The 25917-nt window shown below is 34.1% G+C and overlaps 1 protein-coding gene across 1 annotated transcript; it reads left to right on the top strand.

Annotated features, from left to right (window-relative positions):
- Positions 1 to 23347: 23347 nt before the first annotated feature.
- LOC139848810 (uncharacterized) lies at positions 23348 to 24141 on the top strand. Its single transcript, XM_071838503.1, has 2 exons — positions 23348 to 23426; positions 23528 to 24141. Exons 1-2 carry the CDS (start codon positions 23348 to 23350, stop codon positions 24139 to 24141), a joined length of 693 nt encoding a protein of 230 aa, XP_071694604.1.
- Positions 24142 to 25917: the final 1776 nt, after the last annotated feature.

Genomic DNA, 25917 nt, shown 5'->3' with positions numbered 1-25917 from the left:
GAGATACAACCTCTTTGATGTACAGCTGAGCAAGTCTTTCCATTGTATCAGTTTCCTTCATCGCTAGGAAGTGTGCAGATTTGGTGAGGCGGTCAACAATAACCCAAATAGTATCGCATCCGCCCACCGTCTTCGGCAGCTTAGTAATGAAATCCATTGTGATCCTTTCCCACTTCCATTGTGGGATTTCCGGCTGTTGAAGTAACCCAGAAGGTCTCTGATGCTCGGCTTTAACCTTCGAGCAAGTCAAACACTTACCAACATAAGTCGCAACGTCCTTCTTAAGATTCGGCCACCAATACTGTTCTTTAAGGTCGTGGTACATTTTGCCCGCACCGGGGTGAATAGAATATCTCGACTTGTGTGCTTCGTCAAGTATCAGGTTCCGTAGATCTCCATAAAGTGGTACCCAAATTCTTCCGGCATAACATCGGAGTCCAGACTCCCTAACCTCGAATCGAGAGACAAGTATGTTCAAATGCTCGTGAGATATGTTCTCCTCCTTGAGAGCCTCAACTTGGGCTACTCTGATCTGGTTGTTGAGGTTCGAATGGATGGTGATGTTCAGAGCCCTAACACGGAGAGGTGCCGTCCTCTCCTTTCGGCTTAAAGCGTCAGCTACAACATTGGCCTTGCCAGGGTGATAACGGAGTTCACAATCGTAGTCGTTGAGCGTCTCGATCCATCGACGCTGTCTCATATTCAATTGCTTCTGATCGAAGATGTGCTGGAGACTCTTGTGATCGGTGAAGATAGTGCTCTTAGTTCCATACAAATAATGTCTCCACAATTTGAGTGCAAAGACAACGGCTCCAAGTTCAAGATCATGTGTAGTGTAGTTCCGCTCGTGAATCTTCAATTGGCGGGAGGCATAGGCAATAACCTTTGATCGTTGCATCAGTACACAACCAAAACCACTCTTCGATGCATCGCAATAAACAACAAAGTCGTCACTGCCTTCAGGAAGTGATAGGATAGGTGCGGAGGTTAACTTCTTCTTCAAAGTTTGGAATGCTGATTCGTGTGTGGGTTCCCAAATGAACTTCTTGCCCTTGTGAGTCAGTGCGGTCAAAGGACGCGCAATCAGAGAAAATCCTTCGATAAACCTTCGATAATAACCGGCGAGACCTAGAAATTGGCGAATATGCGTTGGAGTAGTGGGGGTCTCCCACTTGCTGATGGCTTCAATCTTGGCGGGATCAACTTTGATACCCTGGTCGCTCACAACATGACCCAAAAACTGTACTTCCTTCAACCAAAATTCGCACTTGGAGAATTTGGCGTAAAGTTGCTCTTGTCTTAAGAGTTCAAGCACTAGCCGAAGGTGTTGCTCATGTTCTTCTTCGCTCTTAGAGTAAATGAGGATATCATCTATGAAGACGATAACAAACTTATCCAAGTAAGGCTTGCAGACACGATTCATGAGATCCATGAACACGGCAGGTGCATTTGTCAAACCGAATGGCATCACGAGGAACTCATAATGACCATAACGGGTCCTGAATGCAGTTTTCATCACGTCACTTTCCTTCACCCTCAGCTGGTGATATCCGGATCGCAAATCGATCTTTGAATAAACGCTCGATCCTTGTAGTTGATCAAAAAGATCATCAATTCGTGGAAGAGGATATCGATTCTTGATAGTCAATTTGTTGAGTTCACGGTAGTCGATACACATACGGAAGGATCCATCCTTCTTCTTTACAAACAACACAGGTGCGCCCCAAGGCGAGAAGCTTGGTTGGATAAACCCTCGATCTAATAGCTCTTGTAGTTGACTCTGTAATTCTTGCATCTCGGAGGGTGCGAGTCTATAAGGTGCGCGAGCTACAGGTGCAGCTCCTGGCACTAAGTCAATCTGAAACTCTACTGCCCTCGGTGGCGGTAATCCAGGCAGTTCTTCGGGAAAGACATCAGAAAATTCGTTCACAATTCGAACGTCGTTCACGTTCTTCACCTCAGTTTCTACCGCTTTCACATGTGCTAGGACAGCAAAGCGTCCCTTCTTCATAATCTTTTGCACTTTCACGCAACTAATGAGGTTCAACTTCGAGGTACATCTCTCTCCATAGATAACCAGTGGTTCGCCATCTCCTTGTGGTATGCGAAGTGCTTTATCTCCACAGATAACATCGGCCTTTATCTTGCTCAACCAATCCATACCGACGATCGCGTCAAAACTTCCCAGTTTGATAGGTATCAAATCAATTTCGAAATCTGCACCAGCTATGTTGATAATAGCTCCACGACTAATATGGTCGACCTTTTCAAGTTTTCCATTGGCGACCTCGACAAGCATACTTTCCTTCAAAGGAACTAACGACCAATCTAACTTATCACAAAAATGTCTACACACATAACTCCTATCGGCACCAGTATCAAATAGGACAGAAGCTAAAAGATTGTTGATCTTGAATATACCTGTCACCAAGTCGGGGTTGTCGCGAGCGTCCCTTGCATTAACATTGAAGGCTCTAGCACGTGGTGGTCCGCCATCCTTACGCTTGTTAGGACACTCGTTTCTGAAATGGCCCGTCTTTCCACATTCATAACACTTCTTAGGCCCATTGTTGTTGTGGTTTGGCTTCACATTCAAAGTGGTAACCTTGCAATCCTTGCCAACATGTCCAGATCGTTGGCACTTCTCACAGATAACATTGCAATACCCAGTGTGGTACTTGTAGCACCTATTGCATTGTGGTAAGGTTCCTTTGTAGTTCGGATTGGTGCGGTTGTTGTTGTTGGGGTTGGTGTTGTTGTTGTGTATGTTGTTGTTTTGCCTGAACCCTTCATGTCGTTTTGCCGGGTTTTGATCATAGTTCCTACCCCTGTTGTTGTTGTGGTTGTTGTCCCATTTCCTCTTTTCACCACTAACAGTTTCGAACTTAGCCTTCTCCGGCTCGTCAAGGATGATTTGATTCAAGAGAGTATGCGCCATGCGCATTGCTTCGGGAACACTTGGTGGCTTGGATGAGGTAACATTACCCTTGATGGACTTAGGAAGTCCCGAGAAGTATTTCTCCAAACGCTTAAATTCGGGGGTGACCATGGTTGGACACATAAGAGCCAATTCCAAAAACCTACGGTTGTAGTTGTTAAGGTCGTTCCCTACGGTTTTCAATTGCATAAATTCGATTTCCATCTTTTGAATCTCGGTTCTCGGACAGTATTCCTCGATCATAGCACATTTAAATTCTTCCCAAGGCGTAGCATACGCCTCATCAATTCCTTTCGCTTGGGCCATGGTATTCCACCATGTGAGCGCGCCATCAGACAGCGTGCAAGATGCAAATTTCGTTTTGTTAGCCTCAGAACAATTGCTAACCCTGAATACCGATTCCAACTTTTCGAACCATCTGGTGAGACCGACGGGTCCCTCAGTGCCACTGAAGTAGTGTGGCTTGCAGTTTTGAAATTCCTTGTAAGTACACCCATCTCGAACGACAGGTGGATTGACAGGCGGTGGTGGTGGAACTTGGGGTTGTCTTTCAGCTAGTGCAGCAGCGACTCGCTCGTTAATCATTTCCTCAATTTGTGCCGCGGTGGGGATAGATCTCCCGTTGGCCATGATGTTCTATACAAACATTTTGACTCAAGTCAAAATCCATTATGCAAATAATAATAATATAGTATATAACAACCAACATGAAAACAGCACAACACATGTTGATTAAGTAATGCAAGCATATATAAGTACCACAAAACCATGATATGATAACGTAAATAGAACACTTGCGCAAGAAGTAAGCAACACAAATTTCATTCATTAATGATAATAAGTTCATACATTACAATAAGTTCGTACATTACATAAGTGAAATATGAAATTACAAAAGAGATTACAATACAGAATCTAGTACAAAGTCCTACGGCGATGGTGGGTACAAGATGTCCAAAACATGAGCCAACTGCTCCTCGAGCTCAGTAACTCGAGTCTGGAGAATCTCAATCTCCCGCCTCATTTCCTCATTAGAGGAAGATGATGGGGCAGGTGGTGCTGGCGGTGCAGGTGGAGCCGGTGGTGCTGAAGTGGATGGTCCGGCTCTGGGTGGAGATGGTAATATCAGTGGGTCGGCGGGGTACGGCACCAGCCGTTTACGAGCAGTGATCCTACGACGCCGACCATAAGCGTCAGTGACAGTACGACCAGGAATTATGCCAGCGAAGCGATACCGCTTCTTCGGCGGGGTAGAAGGTGCCTGAATCGGTCGGTCAGCGGGATCCTCCTCATCACTGGAGTCGTCAGATGAGGTGTCGTCTGAAGAAGCATCGGTGGAAGAACCGTCGTCTGAATCATGCGGTGGTGGCGCGGGTGGCTCAACATATCCGAAAGCGGCCAACATCTGTCGGTGTCGGCCTGGCGTAATCACGGCTAAGCGGCCGTCGGCAGTGCGTCGGCAAGGTGTGCGCCAGTGATTACGGAAGGGTCCTTCCCCGAACTCCGCGGGGATCTCCATGCCACCAATGCGAGCCAGTTGCCTCAGGGGTCTGGAAGAAGACGCCGGGATAGGCACACTAGAGCTAGCTCCAGAACTAGAGGCGCCGGGGTCGCCAGTGGGTTTCGGGGCCGGAATGTCGGCAGCAGCAGCAGCAGCAGCAACAGGTGCAGCAGTGGGTGGAACAACGGGGCCTGAGCCGCTCGGGATGTCAGTAGGTGGAACGTCCGACATCTGAACAAGGAAAAATAAATTTTCCATGTCAGTATGTCATAAAGCAAGCAAATAATAGGCCAACAGTTTAAATCATGTATAACAATAAGTAGCATGGCAATATCAGTAATCGTACGAAACTAGCATGCAATCGAAAGCAAGTAATAGCATGCAGTAGTGAAATCACGTAGTAGCATACGGCATATAGCAGTAACAGTAAGCAGCAGCATGCAGTAAGTTCAGCGGAAACAAGTAAACTAACAAGTTGTAGATTAGCCCTATTAGTGAATCCTACTCGGGTCGGTCTTAGACTCACTAATGCATCCTAATTCCCTACAACCAATGCTCTGATACCAAATGTGACGCCCCGTACTAAATCATCATGTACGGACCATCAACAACAGGATCATTACAAGGTTAAGTACTATATGCGTTTTCAAAACAGAGTTTGTATTCATTAATAAAAGTGACGTCATAACATACGTCAATTGTTTTACAAATCAAAGTATGCTTCACTAAGTAGAAGCATTAAATAAGTGTACGTGACCATAATGGTCGTTACATAACATAAATTCGTAAGCAAAAAGTTTGAATGCAACATAAGTAGTCATGCGATAACAACTCTAGGCAGCGGGTTCTACAGCACGACTAGTAAGATAGCGGAAGCGACTTCAAGCACCTGAGAAAATACATGCTTAAAAAGGTCAACACAAAGGTTGGTGAGCTATAGTTTAAGTATAACAGTAATGTAAGTAGGCCACGAGATTTCAGTGCTACAACGAGCGTTTCAAAAGTATGTAAAAGTATATGCTTAACCGTGGGCACCCGGTAACTAACTTAACGTTTAATGTACCCCCTTAAAGTGCACTTGGCAAGTGCGTATAACCTCGAAGTATTAAACACTCGTTAAATGCTAGCGCAACTAGCCCGAGTGGGGATGTCAAACCCTATGGATCCATATCTAAGATTCGCGTTCACGGTTCAAAAACCAATGATTAAACGTTACCGAGCTAAAGGGAATGTTTCTGCCGTTATATAACCCACACATATATAAAGTTTAAGTACTCGTGCCTAGTATGTAAAACATAAAATCCGCATGTATTCTCAGTTCCCAAAATAAGTTAAAGTAAAAAGGGAATGCTATAACTCACAATGATTAGTAGTAATGGTAAGGTAGTAGTCGGAAAGTGGTGTGCAAGTAACGGTCCAAACGTCCTCAACCTAAGTCAAATAGCACTAAGTCAATAAGTCGTCTCAAAAGGTTTACAAGTACGTAATTAAGGTCATAAGGGTCATCATCAATCATCTTTAAACAAAAGGTAACAAGTAAGACTCGTTTATGAAAGTCGTTTAAAACAAAGGCTGACTTCGGTCAGTCACCACGGCCTCTACCCTTACTGAATTAAGGTGAGACCAGTGGTCATGGCTCCGTCTATGAGTCCCTTAAGTGTGGTAAAATTTACAGAAGCAAACTCGTCTTGGTTTGACCGTGGCGACGGTCTAAGTGCGAGTAGGTCAGAAATTTCTGCACAATCGTTAAAGGACATGGTAACGATCGGAGGGCCATAAATCCTAAACCGTAACTCGGATTAAGACGAGTCCTATATGAAAAGTTATCTAATCGAAAAGTTCTATCTAAAAATCAAGGTTAGAACAGCCCAGGTCTACTGGTCTGTTCCAGAAGCATCAGGTCAGTAGGTTTTGGACAGAACAGTGGGTTTTGGAGAGTTCCGGTTGTCTCGGTGCTTGATGTTCATCACGGTTCTCATCCTTGATGCGTATAGCTTCAAGTGTACAACTCGTTGATGTGTTAACATCATTTTGACCAAGGTTTGTCCATCATAACTCAAGTGCAAGTGTTGTAAGTGTTTGATGAACCAAGGTTACATGTAAGTTATGAACAAGTTCATGAACACTAAGAAAGATCACAACCAAGTGTTGGATCCATGATACTTGCACCAAAGTGTAAGCTCTTGTTGGTTTCATGTCCTTGTTCAAATGTGTAGTAAGCAACTAACAATAAGAAATAAAGAAAATGAATGATAAGCCTAAACCAACCATGAAGGTGGTATTCTAGTAACATACAACAAACAAGAACACAAGTAACAATTATAAAGATTATAAACCTTAAATCCTTTGAAACAAAATATGTAGAACATAACTAGAGAGATTATGTTCTTGATGTTCTTGTTAAATACAAGATATAAATGAAGAATCAAACTAAGCAGTTTGATCTTGTAACATGAAAGTAAGTAAGTAAACAACTTAGTAACTTACAAGTAATTAACTTTAAACAAGAACAAGTAACAAAAGTTTTAACAACAAAGATTAAGTAACAAACAACAAAAGATGATGATGATTTTGATGATGAAGGCCACGGTTTTGTTGTAAGAAAAGGAAGAGGAGATTGTTCATTTTACTTACAAGAAAGAAAGAAAGACTTGAGAGAAAGATAAGAGAAAAGATGAAGCAAGTGTGTGTGTATTTTGAAATGAGAGAATGAGAGAATGAATGTGATAAAAGAATGAATCAAAAACCCTCATCCACACCCCTAAAGGCCGACGGTTTTCTTGGTGGGGGAGGGAGGATGGCTTTGTTCTTTGGTCACTTGCAAGTAAAGCTCCAAAAGTGTGGTTAAAATGGGTGATTACATGGGGATTATAAGGCAACAAGATTCTAAATATACAAACTAGCTAGTTATTGTTGTAAGTATTACTTACACTATGAAAGACATGGGCTAATAAACCCATCTAAGATGTAGGGTGGGCTTGTGAGTCTTATTCATGAGTCCATTAAACTAATTAAAGCCCAAGTTGCAAGTAATCCAATAAAAGTCCAAGTTAAGCCCAAGTAACTAACTAAAAGCCTTAGTTAATTAAAATGATTAATAAAATTAATCATGGATGTAAATAATATCTTAAATTATTATTCGTGCAAGTTCAGGGTGTCACAAAGACGTTTCGGGCATTTAAAGTTCAAGTACGGGCAATCAAAGCAACATGTAAATGTAATAACATACATTCGTTTAATCAAGCGTATTAATAATAATAATTATTAATAAATAACGTAGGAAAAACCAGGGTCGTTACAATATAAATATATATAATTAATTTAGGTTCGTGAATCCAAGGCCAGCCTTACACTTGTTCAATGATGTTATATGTATTTTTACTACAAAATACAGTATGGTGAGTTTCATTTGCCTTTTTTACCCTTTATATTTTTGGGCTGAGAATACATGCCTAATTTTTATAAATGATTTACAAAATAGACACAAGTACGTGAAACTACATTCTATGGTTGAATTATCGAAATCGAATATGCCCCTTTTTATTAAGTCTGGTAATCTAAGAATTAGGGAACAGACACCCTAATTGACGTGAATCCTAAAGATAGATCTATCGGGCCCAACAAGCCCCATCCAAAGTACCGGATGCTTTAGTACTTCGAAATTTATATCATGTCCGAAGGAGGATCCCGGAATGATGGGGATATTCTTATATGCATATTGTGAATGTCGGTTACCAGGTGTTCAATCCATATGAATGATATTTTTGTCTCTATGCATGGGACGTATGTTTATGAGAAATGGAAATATAAAATCTTGTGAAAGGACCCGTCCTAATCCATCTGGACGAAGTCACCAACATCTGGTTCCATTGCGATGATCGACTCCAAATAATGTCTTTAAAATGAGCAAATGCACAGCGGAAATTTTCTTTCATACCTGAGAATAAACATGCTTTCAAGTGTCAACCAAAAGGTTGGTGAATTCATTAGTTTAACATAAATAAATATTTCCATCATTTTAATAGACCACAAGATTTTCATTTCTCATAAATATACGTCCCATGCATAGAGACAAAAATAATCATTCATATGGATTGCACACCTGGTAACCGACATTCACAATATGCATATAAGAATATCCCCATCATTCCGGGATCCTCCTTCGGACATGATATAAATTTTGAAGTACTAAAACATCCGGTACTTTGGATGGGGCTTGTTGGGCTCGATAGATCTATCTTTAGAGTTCGCGTCAATTAGGGTGTCTGTTCCCTAATTCTTAGATTACCAGACTAAAAGGGGGCATATTCAGTTTCGATCATTCAACCATAGAACGTAATTTCGATTACTTGTGTCTATTTCGTAAAACATTATAAAAGTTGCGCATGTATTCTCAGCCCAAAAATATAAAGGGTAAAAAGGCAAATGAAACTCACACATATAAATATTGCAAAACAGTTATTAAAACATTGCATGTATTCTCAGCCCAAAAATGTAATAAGTAAAAAGGGAAAATGAAACTCACGCATGTAAATATGGTAAAACAGTTAATAAAGCATTTGCATGTATTCTCAGCCCAAAAATGTTAAGAGAGAAAAAGGGCAAATGAAACTCACCTAATGTATTTTGTAGTAAAAATACATATGACGACATTAAACAACTGATCAATGCAGGGTTGGTCTCGGATTCACGAACCTATATCATTCATTTGTATATTAATACATATACTTGTAATCGAACAATTTCATATACTACATATATATTTAATTTGTGTATATATTCTAAAATATTAATATTTATATGATTTTATTAATATATATATATATATATATATATATATATATATATATATATATATACTTTTTATTTTAAAAACATAATTTGTTATATATAAATATTTATATATAGATTGTTAATATGATTAGTACATATTAATATATAATATTACTTTTAAGTATAGTTTTGTATAAATAATATTTATTTGGTAAAATAATGTTTATAATAGTAATAAAAATCGTATTTGATTATGATGATAGCAAAACTGATAATAATCATAATTATGGTAATGTTATTAGTAATGATAATAATAATACTAATAATAATAATAACTATAAAATTAATAATTTCACCGTTAATAATAACTGTGATAATGGTTTTTGTAATTGCATATTAGTTATATTCATGATAATATAAATAATAATACTTATAATTATATTGGTGGTAGTAATAATAATAATAATCTTATTATTAATTTTTAGCGATGATAATAATAACTTATAGTATGATAATTATAGTAATACTTAATAATAATAATGCCATTGATAATAACACTAATACTTGATAACCATAAAATGATACTAATAATGCTTATTAGTGGTAATAATAGTCGTATAATTAATTTTAGTAATAATAATAATTGTTAATAATGATACTAATAATCAATAACAATAACAATAATAATGATAATGATAATGATAATGATAATGATAATAATAATAATAATAATAATAATAATAATAATAATAATAATAATAATAATAATAATAATAATAATAATAATAATAATAATAATAACATTAATAATTAAGAATAAAAACTACCTTTAAAAGGATTTGTAAAAAAGAAATGCCTAGGATGGGACTCGAACCCACGACTCCTCGATAAACCGAACACTCCTTGGACCATCACGCTGCTATGGTTTTTCTGATTTATTCACCCTTTTAATTTTTATAAACCGAATTTAAACCCCTTTATATCCTCCTTCTTCCTTAACCGTCGACTGAATCCATTCTTATAACCATTTTTATAGTTTTGATTAATACTTGTAATATGATATATAACTAAACAGAAACCGACTATAATAGTCTGATTAATTTTCATAACAGAAAGAAATAAAACAGAATCAGATGGTAGTCGATAAATACACTTATGAACTCAATATCTATTTCAAAATTATAAGCTGTTTCGGACCACGAATCCTTCATGAAAAAGTTTGCAAATCTTCCATATAATCTGTATGAATCTTCAATTTAACTCAAAACATCAAAACACGATCGAATTTCCTTATGAACAAATTATTTGACTTTTGAACTCAGAACTTTGACTCTAAAATTGAAGCTCGATAGAAAGAGTTAAGACCTGAGATTTTGCGTATAGTTTGATTGAAGGATTCCTAATAAGACTGCAATCAAGGATTTTGAATTGTGTTTTGAAATCGAGGTTTTTTAAATTTGAAGCAATAGCAGGGGACCGGACCCTTTTTATATTTCTGTTTTGCTTCGAAGTTGCACAAAATAATTGAATGAATTAGGTAATACATATAATTAGTCAAGATTGTTGTGTAGTAAATGTTTGTTTTATATCAGAGGTATCGACAAAAGAATTCATTCAGTAGGAGAAAATAGATAAAACACAATAAAGTTTGAAAACGATAGCTAACTAATTGGTACGATTATATTCTGATATACAACAATTTTCAACCAAGGACAGAAATTAATTACAGTTGGAAAATGATATGAAATAGATTTTTGGATTTTATGTAAAAATATACATATTTATCATTCATATTTATGTTTATATATAAGTAGAAGTATATTTTGTATTTTATATAATTATTTAACTGAATATCTGAAATTTATATATATGTATATATAACAGTGTTTGTATAATTGTATATATATATATATATATATATATATATATATATATATATATATATATACATTAAATATATAATTAAACATAATAATATTAATTATATAAACATCAATGTTAATTTTAATAATAATAATGAAACTAATGATAATAATAATAATATCAATAATATTAATTTTACTTGTACATATCATATTTTACATATTCATATATATACATTTTATATAATAATATTAATTATTCAAATATTTATTTTAATGTTTATAATGAAATTATTGTTAATAATATTATCATAACAATTATATTCAAACTTGTAATTAAATTTAATATATTACAATTTATAAATTTTTATCCTAGTTACCAATTATATATTATATAATAACTTATTTTAAATATTTATAATTTACAATATATATAATATTACTTATGATCATAATTCATATATATAAATATATGTACATATATAGCAACTTATTTATTCTGTATTTTATTAATTCAAAATAATATATATATATACATATTTTTATATTTATATTTATATATTTATTTACAAACAATTGTTCGTGAATCGTCGGGTACAGTCAAAGGTCAAATGAATATATGAAATAGTTCTAAAATTTTCAAGACTCAACATTATAGACTTTGCTTATCGTGTCGATTCCATATAAAGATTAAGTTTGAATTTGGTCGGAAATTCCCGGGTCATCACAGTACCTACCCGTTAAAGAAATTTCATCCCGAAATTTGATCGAGGTCGTCATGGCTAACAATAAAAATGTTTTCATGACGAATATGAGTTGATAAATTGAGTTTTCATCATTACCGAATAATACAGATAAAATAATTTGATTATTCGAAGAGCACGAATGAAACTATCATGAGAGAGGTCCCAACGGGCATCGTCCACTTTCGCCCAAAAACTTGCCCAAATTTTTAGCCGTTAGTAAAAAAAAAAAATTCCAACGGTCACTTTTACACTATAAAAACACCAACCATATACATCATTTTATACACTCAAACATATATTTCTTTTATATTTCCACCTTTCTCAAAATCAAAATCAAACACTCCCAAACTGCAAAATGTTAACACTTCCCCCAATGATTGTTTCATTCAACGTTCATTACGGAGGTGATTTCCGTAATCAAATGAAGGAATATAAGTGGGGCGACAGTATTTTGTTTGAAGATATCGACATTCGTGATGTTGGTTTACAAGACTTGCTATCCTTTCTGAAGGAAAAAGTTCCGTGTGAATTCACGTCTGTGTTCTTTTATAAAGACGATTATGATGCGGATTGTAGGGCAAGTTTTCTGTGTACCGATGATCAATGGTACTTTATAAAAGATACCATTGAAGATCGCGGTAAACACATTTCTTTGTATGCGGTTCTTGAAGATGAAGAGACGTTGGGTTATCGTTACCTCGATGAATCAGCTGAAACAGCAGTTGAGGCATCAAGAGAAATACCGATGTCTCCAGAGTACCTCATGAATGGTGAAATGACTGGTGAACGCTACTTTGCAGATGACAATTGACGACGACGAGTAGTTTGATTGTAATCTTTTAATTTTTAATTGTCGTGATGTTTTAAATTTTTAATTATTGTAATTTCGGTGTTGTTGTCGAGTTTTATATCTTCCTTTATGTTTCGAAGCTCTTCATCTTTTTAATCTACTCTTGATCTCTAGTAAAACGGGTAATGGTCTAGGATTTGTAAGTATGGAGTTTCGAATGAATTTTATGTTATAATCAAGAAAGAACGTAATAGCACGATTTGATTCGTCAAATTACCAGGATCATTGAGAATGGAGCTATCAAGAATATACTTTCTTGATATGTTCAGAAGTTAATTAGAATAAAAGAGTTATGTAACATGACACATGATGGTGGTATGATCTACTGTGAACCATCATGTCCCGTTAGAACTCAGCATGACTTACTGTAATATAATCACGTTGATCAAGTGTCATTATATTATACTAACTCATGCATCAGTTCCCAACATTACCTCATTAACATTCATATTTTAAGCTCGAAAGTTTACAGAATATAGAAACTAACAGTTTCTATATAATGTAATACTGATAACACGAAGAGATAAATGATTTCAGATAGTATTAGTTATGAAAATATATTCAGAAATATCGAGGATATTTACAATGAAAGATACGATAATATCTCGGAATATCTAAGATCAGAGGATGATAGAAACTATTAGCTGCAAGGGTTTAGAGTAAGGAGCAAGATATTTACTAAAGACTTTAGCAGACATTGAATTATTTAGATTCTTTGAAGTCAAACTTATTATTTGTGATTTGTCCACGGCTTTCTTCCTAGTTTCGCATAATCTGTTTTTCGGTACTAAATTTTCTATTGAATGTTTCCAATATAATGATACACAGGAAGCATAAGGAGGTATATAATTTCGAACGAGAATATTTATGAAAATATCCTCAGAAATATCGAAGATATTGATGATGATATTTTGGAATTTCTAAGTTCTATGGTTGATGGAGAAAGATTTTCCGCAAGATTTTAACATGAGTTCGGAGCAAGATATTCTCTAAAGATTTCAACGAATCCGGAAGTACCTGAATTCTTTGAACATAGGGTTTGGTCCTTGTATTTGTCCTTGGTCTCCTTTGTGGTTAGCTCATTCCGTTTTCCAGTTCCAACTTTTCTGAGTTTTTCCAACATACTATTCTTTATCAATAAACTTCTGACGATTAAGGCCGTTTACGGTTGTCTACAGTTTCTGCTGCTTCATTCAGCTTTTTCAACATTCAGAGTATTAATTCGCAGACGGGGTGCTTTTCAGAATTTTAGAATGAAAAATCATAGTTCGAAGAGATAAATGTTATATGTATACATATAACTGTTGATGTAGAACCGTTGCGAGATTTAAAATACTGATTTGCTGATTCTCGGTAAGGCAATTCTTGTTACAAAACGAGGATGAGTATATGATAGGGTATTTATGAATAAATATAGTGATGTATCGAAGTGACTTACGCCAAAGAGTAGTGAAGTTGCTGGTACGTTTACTGTTAATGTGGTGGGATATAAACAGTTCCCCGATAACGAATGCGAAAAGACAATGTATGTATCAAGGTTATAATGAAGTTGTTTCGAACGAAAAGTCGAAGTTGACTTGCTAGAGCTGTGACAAAATTTGCTACTTTGAAAGGGATTACCAAGTTATTTTGGGTAATAATAACACTAAGGAATTAGCACAACTATGTGTTAAATGTTTACTCAGTTTCCGAGAATTTTTCAGATGCATAACTAAATGCATCAATCTTTTCTCCCGTAGATGATGTGCGGTTGATTCATCCTATCGATTGAGGTGTTTTCAAGAATCATGAAAGGTTTGAACGCAGATTGTAATTATGATGATACGAATGGGGTTTAAAATGGAATCAAGTGGCAAACTTGAAGAATTGTTTAGTTTCATATGTTATAATCAATATTTTAATTCATTTTAATTGTCCAGTGTTGGTAGTCCACAGTCGATAGTCCACAGTTGACAGTCCAATAATTCATATATATAGTTTAATATATAATATTCGAATTAATTAATACGTGTCGTGACCCGTATACATCTCAGACTCGATCACAACTCAAACTATATATATTATTGTAGAATCAACCTCAACCCTGTATAGAGAACTCGATCATTACTGCATATAGAGAGTCTATGGTGATTCCAAATAATATATATAGATGCGTCGATATGATATGTCAAAACCTTGAATACGTGTCCCGATATTTAAAGTGCGTAAAATAAATAACAGAAATTAAATAACGATAAATAAAGTGCGTAAAGTAAATAACAGAAATTAAATAACAACAAATAAAATTGCGAGAATTAAATTGCGATAAAATAAATTGCGATATTTAAATTGCGATAAATAAAATGTAATACGGAATTAACAGTTAGCTAGGAACAGTTAGCTAAGATTTTGTTAGCGTGGATTCTTAACAAAATTTCATATTGTTAATTAGTGTGTTTCTAATCAATTTTTATTGTGTCCATTTTTTTTTCTTCATTATGCCACTTGTTGGATTCTGATATGTCAAAATCCTAATATGAAATTTGAATTTGAATGAAAATAGTTATTCTTTGGTGAATGGATACGTATATCGGTGGATGTAAGTAGGATAGTATATGACTGTTGAAACAGATTCGAAGAATGTACAATGTAACTATTTAATGTGAAATTTAAATATTCCTCGGGTATTACCTACCCGTTAAAATATTTTCACCATTAACAGTTTGTACAAGAGAATTTTTAATTACAATCTTTATGAAAACATATATACATATATATTTTCTTCAGATGTATTCGTGGATTTAATGAGTTAATATAATATTAAACTCATTTGCTTTTCGGTTGGAACTAGAATAAATAATCTTTTAAAACTTTAGAGATTACATATTCGACATATCGAACGAAGATCATACCCAAAGTACAGATGATAATATTGGAGCATGGATTGTTGATGTTACTGGTGTTGTTATTGATTGTACTGTTGGTGCCGGTGATGTTGCTGAAGCTGGTACATTTTGCACCATATTCTCTGAATTGATTATTCGAGCGCGAAGTTCGTTGACTTATTACTCCAGAATGATTGTCGGTCGGAGCGAGCGGATGAATAAGGTTCAGAATTGTGGATAGAATATGATCTTATCGAGTTACCCTGGAAATGAGCTGAAAATGGTGTCTCGAGCAGGTTCGCCGGTAAACGCTTCAGGTTCATTGTCAAGAGGTGAATTCGGTTGATGGAAGGGATTGCCTTCTGCGCGTTTCCATTAATTAAGTCAACTACGAACTCATCAGATGAAGTGATAATGGCTGATTGGTTGATTCATACCGATGACGCTGTTTTCGGAGCTTAGGTGAACATCTATGTCGGAATAGTTGTCGGAATAACTATCGGAATAGCTATCGGAATCTGAGGGACTCGAACTGGTTGCAGGATTTATCTCGTACGATCAGATGAAGGATTTTCGATAAGAAATAGATTATAGGATGTAGATTAGTACCCTGCAATACATAATTTACATATGCATATATAATACTAAAATCCCATAAGTTACGGAGGAATCTACGGGAGTTGTCAGACAAAGTTACAGTAACAGATACGCTAAGATATGAATTTTGTCTATACACTATTCATGCAATCAATGCAGTAAAACGTGTCTAGACTAAGAATGATAAGCAAGTGATTCTCTAAGAATGGTAAGCAGGTAATTTTTGACACAAAATGATAAGCAAAACTTTTGACATGCAGACACGGTCGAAGTCCAGACTCACTAATGCATCCTAACAACTTATCAGTTAGACACACTAATGCAGACATGGTTCGCTAAGACCACCGCTCTGATACCAACTGAAAGGACCCGTCCTAATCCATCTGGACGAAGTCACCAACATCTGGTTCCATTGCGATGATCGACTCCAAATAATGTCTTTAAAATGAGCAAATGCACAGCGGAAAGTTTCTTTCATACCTGAGAATAAACATGCTTTCAAGTGTCAACCAAAAGGTTGGTGAATTCATTAGTTTAACATAAATAAATATTTCCATCATTTTAATAGACCACAAGATTTTCATTTCTCATAAATATACGTCCCATGCATAGAGACAAAAATAATCATTCATATGGATTGCACACCTGGTAACCGACATTCACAATATGCATATAAGAATATCCCCATCATTCCGGGATCCTCCTTCAGACATGATATAAATTTCGAAGTACTAAAACATCCGGTACTTTGGATGGGGCTTGTTGGGCCCGATAGATCTATCTTTAGAGTTCGCGTCAATTAGGGTGTCTGTTCCCTAATTCTTAGATTACCAGACTAAAAGGAGGCATATTCAGTTTCGATCATTCAACCATAGAACGTAATTTCGATTACTTGTGTCTATTTCGTAAAACAGTTATAAAAGTTGCGCATGTATTCTCAGCCCAAAAATATAAAGGGTAAAAAGGCAAATGAAACTCACACATATAAATATTGCAAAACAGTTATTAAAACATTGCATGTATTCTCAGCCCAAAAATGTAATAAGTAAAAAGGGAAAATGAAACTCACGCATGTAAATATGGTAAAACAGTTAATAAAGCATTTGCATGTATTCTCAGCCCAAAAATGTAAAGAGAGAAAAAGGGCAAATGAAACTCACCTAATGTATTTTGTAGGAAAAATACATATGACGACATTAAACAACTGATCAATGCAGGGTTGGTCTCGGATTCACGAACCTATATCATTCATTTGTATATTAATACATATACTTGTAATCGAACAATTTCATATACTACATATATATTTAATTTGTGTATATATTCTAAAATATTAATATTTATATGATTTTATTAATATATATATATATATATATATATATATATATATATATATATATATATATATATATATATATATACTTTTTATTTTAAAAACCTAATTTGTTATATATAAATATTTATATATAGATTGTTAATATGATTAGTACATATTAATATATAATATTACTTTTAAGTATAGTTTTGTATAAATAATATTTATTTGGTAAAATAATGTTTATAATAGTAATAAAAATCGTATTTGATTGTGATGATAGCAAAACTGATAATAATCATAATTATGGTAATGTTATTAGTAATGATAATAATAATACTAATAATAATAATAACTATAAAATTAATAATTTCACCGTTAATAATAACTGTGATAATGGTTTTTGTAATTGCATATTAGTTATATTCATGATAATATAAATAATAATACTTATAATTATATTGGTGGTAGTAATAATAATAATAATCTTATTATTAATTTTTAGCGATGATAATAATAACTTATAGTATGATAATTATAGTAATACTTAATAATAATAATAATGTCATTGATAATAACACTAATACTTGATAACTATAAAATGATACTAACAATGCTTATTAGTGGTAATAATAGTCGTATAATTAATTTTAGTAATAATAATAATTGTTAATAATGATACTAATAATCAATAACAATAACAATAATAATGATAATGATAATGATAATGATAATAATAATAATAATAATAATAATAATAATAATAATAATAATAATAATAATAATAATAATAATAATAACATTAATAATTAAGAATAAAAACTACCTTTAAAAGGATTTGTAAAAAAGAAATGCCTAGGATGGGACTCGAACCCACGACTCCTCGATAACCCGAACACTCCTTGGACCATCACGCTGCTATGGTTTTTCTGATTTATTCGCCCTTTTAATTTTTATAAACCGAATTTAAACCCCTTTATATCCTCCTTCTTCCTTAACCGTCGACTGAATCCATTCTTATAACCATTTTTATAGTTTCGATTAATACTTGTAATATGATATATAACTAAACAGAAACCGACTATAATAGTCTGATTAATTTTCATAACAGAAAGAAATAAAACAGAATCAGATGGCAGTCGATAAATACACTTATGAACTCAATATCTATTTCAAAATTATAAGCTGTTTCGGACCACGAATCCTTCATGAAAAAGTTTGCAAATCTTCCATATAATCTGTATGAATCTTCAATTTAACTCAAAACATCAAAACACGATCGAATTTCCTTATGAAAAAATTATTTGACTTTTGAACTCAGAACTTTGACTCTAAAATTGAAGCTCGATAGAAAGAGTTAAGACCTGAGATTTTGCGTATAGTTTTATTGAAGGATTCCTAATAAGACTGCATTCAAGGATTTTGAATTGTGTTTTGAAATCTAGGTTTTTTAAATTTGAAGCAATAGTAGGGGACCGGACCCTTTTTATATTTCTGTTTTGCTTCGAAGTTGCACAAAATAATTGAATGAATTAGGTAATACATATAATTAGTCAAGATTGTTATGTAGTAAATGTTTGTTTTATATCAGAGGTATCGACAAAAGAATTCATTCAGTAGGAGAAAACAGATAAAACACAATAAAGTTTGAAAACGATAGCTAACTAATTGGTACGATTATATTCTGATATACAACAATTTTCAACCAAGGACAGAAATTAATTACAGTTGGAAAATGATATGAAATAGATTTTTGGATTTTATGTAAAAATATACATATTTATCATTCATATTTATGTTTATATATAAGTAGAAGTATATTTTGTATTTTATATAATTATTTAACTGAATATCTGAAATTTATATATATGTATATATAACAGTGTTTGTATAATTGTGTATATATATATATATATATATATATATACATTAAATATATAATGAAACATAATAATATTAATTATATAAACATCAATGTTAATTTTAATAATAATAATGAAACTAATGATAATAATAATAATATCAATAATATTAATTTTACTTGTACATATCATATTTTACATATTCATATATATACATTTTATATAATAATATTAATTATTCAAATATTTATTTTAATGTTTATAATGAAATTATTGTTAATAATATTATCATAACAATTATATTCAAACTTGTAATTAAATTTAATATATTACAATTTATAAATTTTTATCCTAGTTACCAATTATATATTATATAATAACTTATTTTAAATATTTATAATTTACAATATATATAATATTACTTATGATCATAATTCATATATATATATATATATATATATATATATATATATATATATATATATATATATATATATATATATATATATATATATATATATATATATATATGTACATATATAGCAACTTATTTATTCTGTATTTTATTAATTCAAAATAATATATATATATACATATTTTTATATTTATATTTATATATTTATTTACAAACAATTGTTCGTGAATCGTCGGGTACAGTCAAAGGTCAAATGAATATATGAAATAGTTCTAAAATTTTCAAGACTCAACATTACAGACTTTGCTTATCGTGTCGATTCCATATAAAGATTAAGTTTCAATTTGGTCGGAAATTCCCGGGTCATCACATCTTGTGGTCTATTTAAATGATGAAAATGAAATGATTACTATAAACTAATGAACTCACCAACCTTTTGGTTGAAACTTTAAAGCATGTTTATTCTCAGGTTTGAAAGAAATCTTCCGCCGTGCATTAGCTCATTTTAAGGATATTACTTGGAGTCATTCATGACATATTTCAAAAGACGTTGCATTCGAGTCATTGAAGTTCATTAGAGATTATTATTAAGTAAACGACAGATTAAGTCATTTATAGTTTGGATATTATGAAATGGTATGCATATCTGTCAACCTTCGATGTAAATGAAAGTTTATATTTTAAAAACGAATGCAATGTTTGTAAAATGTATCATATAGAGGTCAAGTACCTCGCGATGTAACCAACTATTGTGATTCGTTTATAATCGATGCGGACTTCGTCCGGATGGATTAGGATCGGGCGTTTCAACGGCTGTCGAGTGGGCCCCGCTTTTTTTCCCCAACGGCTAGAATGCAGTTTTTTTTTCTTTTCCTTATTACTTATTTACTTTATTTCACTATATATACATACACTACTACACAAACTCAATCACTACACTCTCAATCTCAATCTTTATTCAAACACAAACATAATCACACTCATACACTCTCAATCTTTCAATTCAAACAAAAATGTCTAACCCAAATAACGATTTCTTCAACCATATGTTAAACAATCAAATCCCGTCACCAAATCAATCATCTTCGAACCAAGCTAGCAATTCGTCTCCAAGCCAAACTAGTTTTTCTCAATAACAAAATTTTGTTCCATCACAACAACTATCACCATTTCAACACCAATTACAATTTGTTCAACCACCACCACTACCATTTCAACAACAATTACAATTTCAAAACATAAATACATATTATTCACCTCAACAATTTCCTATTAACCAACAACAATTCTTTTCACAATCACGACAACAATTTTCATACATACAACAACATGTAACACAACCGACGCTTGAAAGCGTCCCCGAAACACAATCCGAGACCGAAAAACAAAAAGCTAAAAGAAAGGGAAAAAGTAAATTAGTTGAAGGAAGCGAAAAGCCGAAACGTCAACTTATGCATTAGACTCCGGAAGAAGAAGAAATTTTGGCCGAACGTTGGCTCTATGCCACGAAAAATCCGAAAATTGGATCTTCACAATCGGCCGATTCGTTTTGGAATACGGTTGTATCCACGTATAATCAAGTCGCCGATCGAAAAAGAAACAACGATCAAATAACCGGGAAATGGGCGAAAATGGCAAGAGATATCAAAGTGTTTATTGGTATTTACAACCAATTAAAAAAAATTTGGCAAAGTGGACATAATGACACGGATGTCATTGAAGCGACGCGTGAAGAATATCGGAAGCGTCAAAGTGTTTCGTTTACGCATTACAAAGCATGGCAAGTACTTAAAACTTGTCCGAAATTTTGTTCCCCGGAAGGTGTTATGACATCTCACCGGCGTCCAATACCGGAGTCACCGATCACTTTGGGAGACGATCAACCATTAAGGGTTGATCCAAACCCCGGTCACTCTACTTTGTTCGGGGAAGACGTAATCCGACGTCCACCGGGTCGACTAGCCGGTAGAAAAAGCCGAAAGAGTTCGGCTTCGTCCGACGCCGCCTCGTCTTGTTCATCCGAAGAAGTTCGTTCTCAAATGTTGGTCGCCCAACAAGAAATTGCTTTAACTCAAAAACAAAAACGGCAATCGACTTTGATGAAAGTAATGAATCGCGCCTTTCGAATTTTCAACACAAGCATCAACCCGGACTTGCCAAGGGAAGACCAACAAATACTTCAAAAGTATCGACAAAAAATGAAGACGATCTTGTTAACCGACGAAGACGAAGAAAACGCAAACACCGAAGAACAACAAAACGAAGACGAAGACGACGACCCGACACCACTCGAGTAGCTCATTTTTTTATTAATAAGTTCGTATTTTTTTTATTTATTATGTAACACTTTTTTTTATTTATGTATTGTCTTTTATTTTTTAATTAAGTAATGTTTTAAATTTTTATTAATGTAATGTTTTAAATTTTATTAAATAAATTGTTTTTTAATTATTGGTATTTATTTATTGTATTTAAATAATAATTTTAAATTGGTTAAAGTTTGAAAGTGAGTGTATGATAGTGAGTGTTTAGTGAAAGGAATGTGAAAGAAATGTTAAAGCGTTTTTGCTGATGTATCGGGTAAAAGTTATGTTAAAGAACATAACCATAGCAAGTGGCATAAGCTCAACAAAAGTCCAGATTATTGTCCACAATAAAAATAGTCTTTGCACTCCCATCTTGATTCACCACTTTACGTTTACGTATAGCTCCAGCCAGTTTATACATGAACTGTTGTTGAACAACGAGGTTACTTTCACTCATATTCAACCCTAACAGAATCAAGTCTTACTTTTATCATCCAAATTAGAAGTGACGACTTTCAACTGATCATGAAGCTCACACTTCACATATACTTCAATAATTTCTCGGACAAAGTTCAACCTACTTCGTGACGTACTTCATACATATAGTGCTCGTGTATCGGTGTATGAATCAAGCATTATAGGTCCCCAAACTTCCGACAATCCGATAACTTTTAGCACTTACAAGTGTATTCAACACATTAAGCATAAAACCTCACATCCGTACATACACAAAAATAAACACACCAATTGACCTCCAAAACATAGCCATTCCAATCCAATAATTTTTTATTTTTTTTTTCCTTAACTTTTTCCTATTTTTATTTTTTAAATTCAAAAACGACCAAACCCATGATTGCCAACTCCCTTCACCATGCATTTACACGTCAAACTACCCACCCCACACCCCTTATATAATTCCTAACTTTTTTCATATTTATTTCTCCCGGTCATCAAAACTGACAAAAATTATCATTCTCAATAACTATGTCATCATCATTAACACACAAACGTGTTTCTTCATCTCCATCACCCCACCACCACCACCCCACCCCTCTCCACCACCACCACCACCACCATCATTCACCACCACACAACCACCACCACCACCACACCACCAAGCCCAACCTCACCACCACCCTTCACCACACACATATCGGCGTTTTCGCCGTTACTTGGTCCAAAACACTATTCAACCGTTCTCTTTACATCCACCTCCTCCCAACCACCACCACCACCACCGACGACAACCACCTCACCGCCACCACCACCACCACCATCTTCCACCTTCAAATCAAACCCTTCATTTTTTGGAACAAACATGGCTTCAAAAAGTTACACCTCCCCACTAATAACCAACTCCTTCACATCCACTACGATCTCTCCCATGCCAAATTCGGGTCGGGACCCGAACCCTTATCCGGATTCTACATAACAGCAATAATTTCCGGTCAAATCGTCTTTCTCATTGGTGACTCACACAAACAAGCTTACTCAAAAGCAAAATCACCCAACCCGAACCAAACACAAATCACAATTCTACGTAGAGAACATGTGTACGGTATAAATACGAAAAAATACAACACAAATGCTACATTTCGAGGTAGAACAAGAGATATAACCATTGATTGCACTCGAATTACATCAACCGATGAATCAAGATTATCTTTCACAGTTGACAATAAAAAGATACTTGTCGTAAAGCATTTAAATTGGAAATTTAGAGGAAACGAACGAGTCGAAATCGATGGAGTAAATATTCAAATATCATGGGATGTTTATAATTGGTTGTTTGAAGAAGATAGTGACGATGGATACGCATTGTTTATGTTTCGATTTGAGAAGTCGGGTTTCGATTATCATGAAGATGATAAGTACTTGTCTCGATTGAATGCATCCGGGTCGGGTTTACTTGGGTTTGGATTCGGGTTCGGGTTTGAGAAAAGGAAGTTGAAGAAAGGGATTTTGAGAACGGGAGGAAGTTCGTCTTCGTCGTCATTGTCATCATCATCGTCTTCGGGTTGCGGGTCGGTTATGGAGTGGGAAAGTGTTGAGGAAAATGAGTTGAAAGGTCCTTCGGGTTTTTCGTTGTTGGTTTACGCTTGGAAACATTAACGGGGCAAAGTCGGATTTTTTATACTATTAGTATATGAAAAATAAATATGTATACGTGACAAGTGATTATAATTTTTTTTATTACTCCGTATAATTTTTGGACAGTTTTTTGAATTTTTTTGTATTGTGAGAACTGTTCGGGATTGTTTTAACAAAGTTGACAATTTTTTGATCTTGATGGGGTCGATATAAATGATCGCGGTAGGTTTTATCGAATTTTAAGCTGTTATATTTCAAATTCAAATATGGAAATATATACTTACGGTATTAATTAGTACTCCGCCGTATCTTTTTTTAGCTGTTACATAATGATAATGATTTACTATGATATTTACTGTAATATTTTTACTAAGAATACTATTAACAAAATGTGAATTTAGTCCAAGTATAAGTATATGGAGTGACAGGTCTAGAAATTATAGCCATATTTATTATCACTAGTTAAAAATTCAAAAAAGTTTACACTATTCAACAATATAACTCAAAAAATTTATACTATCAAAACTTTGAAAAATTTACTTATCGCATCACTAGTTAAAAACCAAAAAAACAACATCGCATATTTCACTGGTACTCATGCTGCCCGTGTCAATACATTAGATCCACCTTATATATTGATTACATTGTACGGAGTATTTCTTTTCTATAAACCAAATGACTTTTTTTAACGAAGGAATCCACTATGAATGAACCACTTAGGCTCCCCATAGTCGGTAAACCTTGGGCAACAGGAACCAGTGGCAATCCATAATGGAAACTCAATAGGGAATCTTTTTTTTCCCCAAAACTAATTATATTTTAAGAATACTTTAGTGGTTGTTTACTTCTAAAAGTAATAAATTTTGATAATATATGAAGTCCTAGTCTTTATTGTAAATAGGGTAATGGGACTCACGGCTCCAAAGGCGGATTCGCCATGACGGGAACTCAGACGTCACTTCGTCACTGGGTAAAGCACCTTCCACTGTTAGTCTTTATTACGTTCAAGAGAATCCCTTAAAACATTTTATAGTGTCAATGATGCAACATGAGACCTCTAGTTTCGGTAGGAGTCCCGGTGAACACTCTTCCAAGAAGGAATGGTTTATAAACCAATGGTTTGAAGGCGATATATAATACTGAGTAATTCTTTACAAGTATTAGTTTAATTATATTATACTTATTCTTTATTTATGAAAATACAATAAAATGTAAATAGGCGATGCCTTTTTCTATTTAAATATTAAAAACTGCTGTCGTTTAGTTTATGTTGAAGATCTGGTTGGTTTTGGTTGTCATAATCATGTCGTTACCTGATTTTTATTCTTATATTCTAAACAGGAGGAATACTGATGAATAAATGAGGTGTGTTTATGTTAAGAGCGTGTCGAAAATGGACTTTGAAATTGATTAAAGTAGGGTGTCTTTCAGTGTCAATTTCGATGTCAATTTCAGTGTCGAATTTAGTTGTGGACCAATAGGATAATAGAATAATTAAAAAGGAAAAAAACAAAAAAAATAGTTGAAACCACCGTCGGAGGGGAGACGGTGGCCAACAACCTCGAAATTGACGGTGAGGCGGTTTCCAAATTTAGCCGGCGTCGATGAAGGACGGTGAAACTGACCACCGGACACCGCGAGCTCTAAAATGTAAATAAATTATCATTTATAAATATAAATGTGTTGTAATTTAGTAGTCAGTAACTACTTTCATAGCCTATATTATATAACATTAGAAACTTCTGTACTATACAAAGCTTAGAAAATGAATGGAGAATAAGAGTAACCCTTGTGTTT

This window comes from Rutidosis leptorrhynchoides, chromosome 5 (assembly GCF_046630445.1).
Source record: "Rutidosis leptorrhynchoides isolate AG116_Rl617_1_P2 chromosome 5, CSIRO_AGI_Rlap_v1, whole genome shotgun sequence".
In the NCBI taxonomy this organism is placed as follows: Eukaryota; Viridiplantae; Streptophyta; class Magnoliopsida; order Asterales; family Asteraceae; genus Rutidosis; species Rutidosis leptorrhynchoides.
Note: the sequence above shows the minus strand (reverse complement) of the source record. Positions and strands in the feature narration are given on the sequence as shown.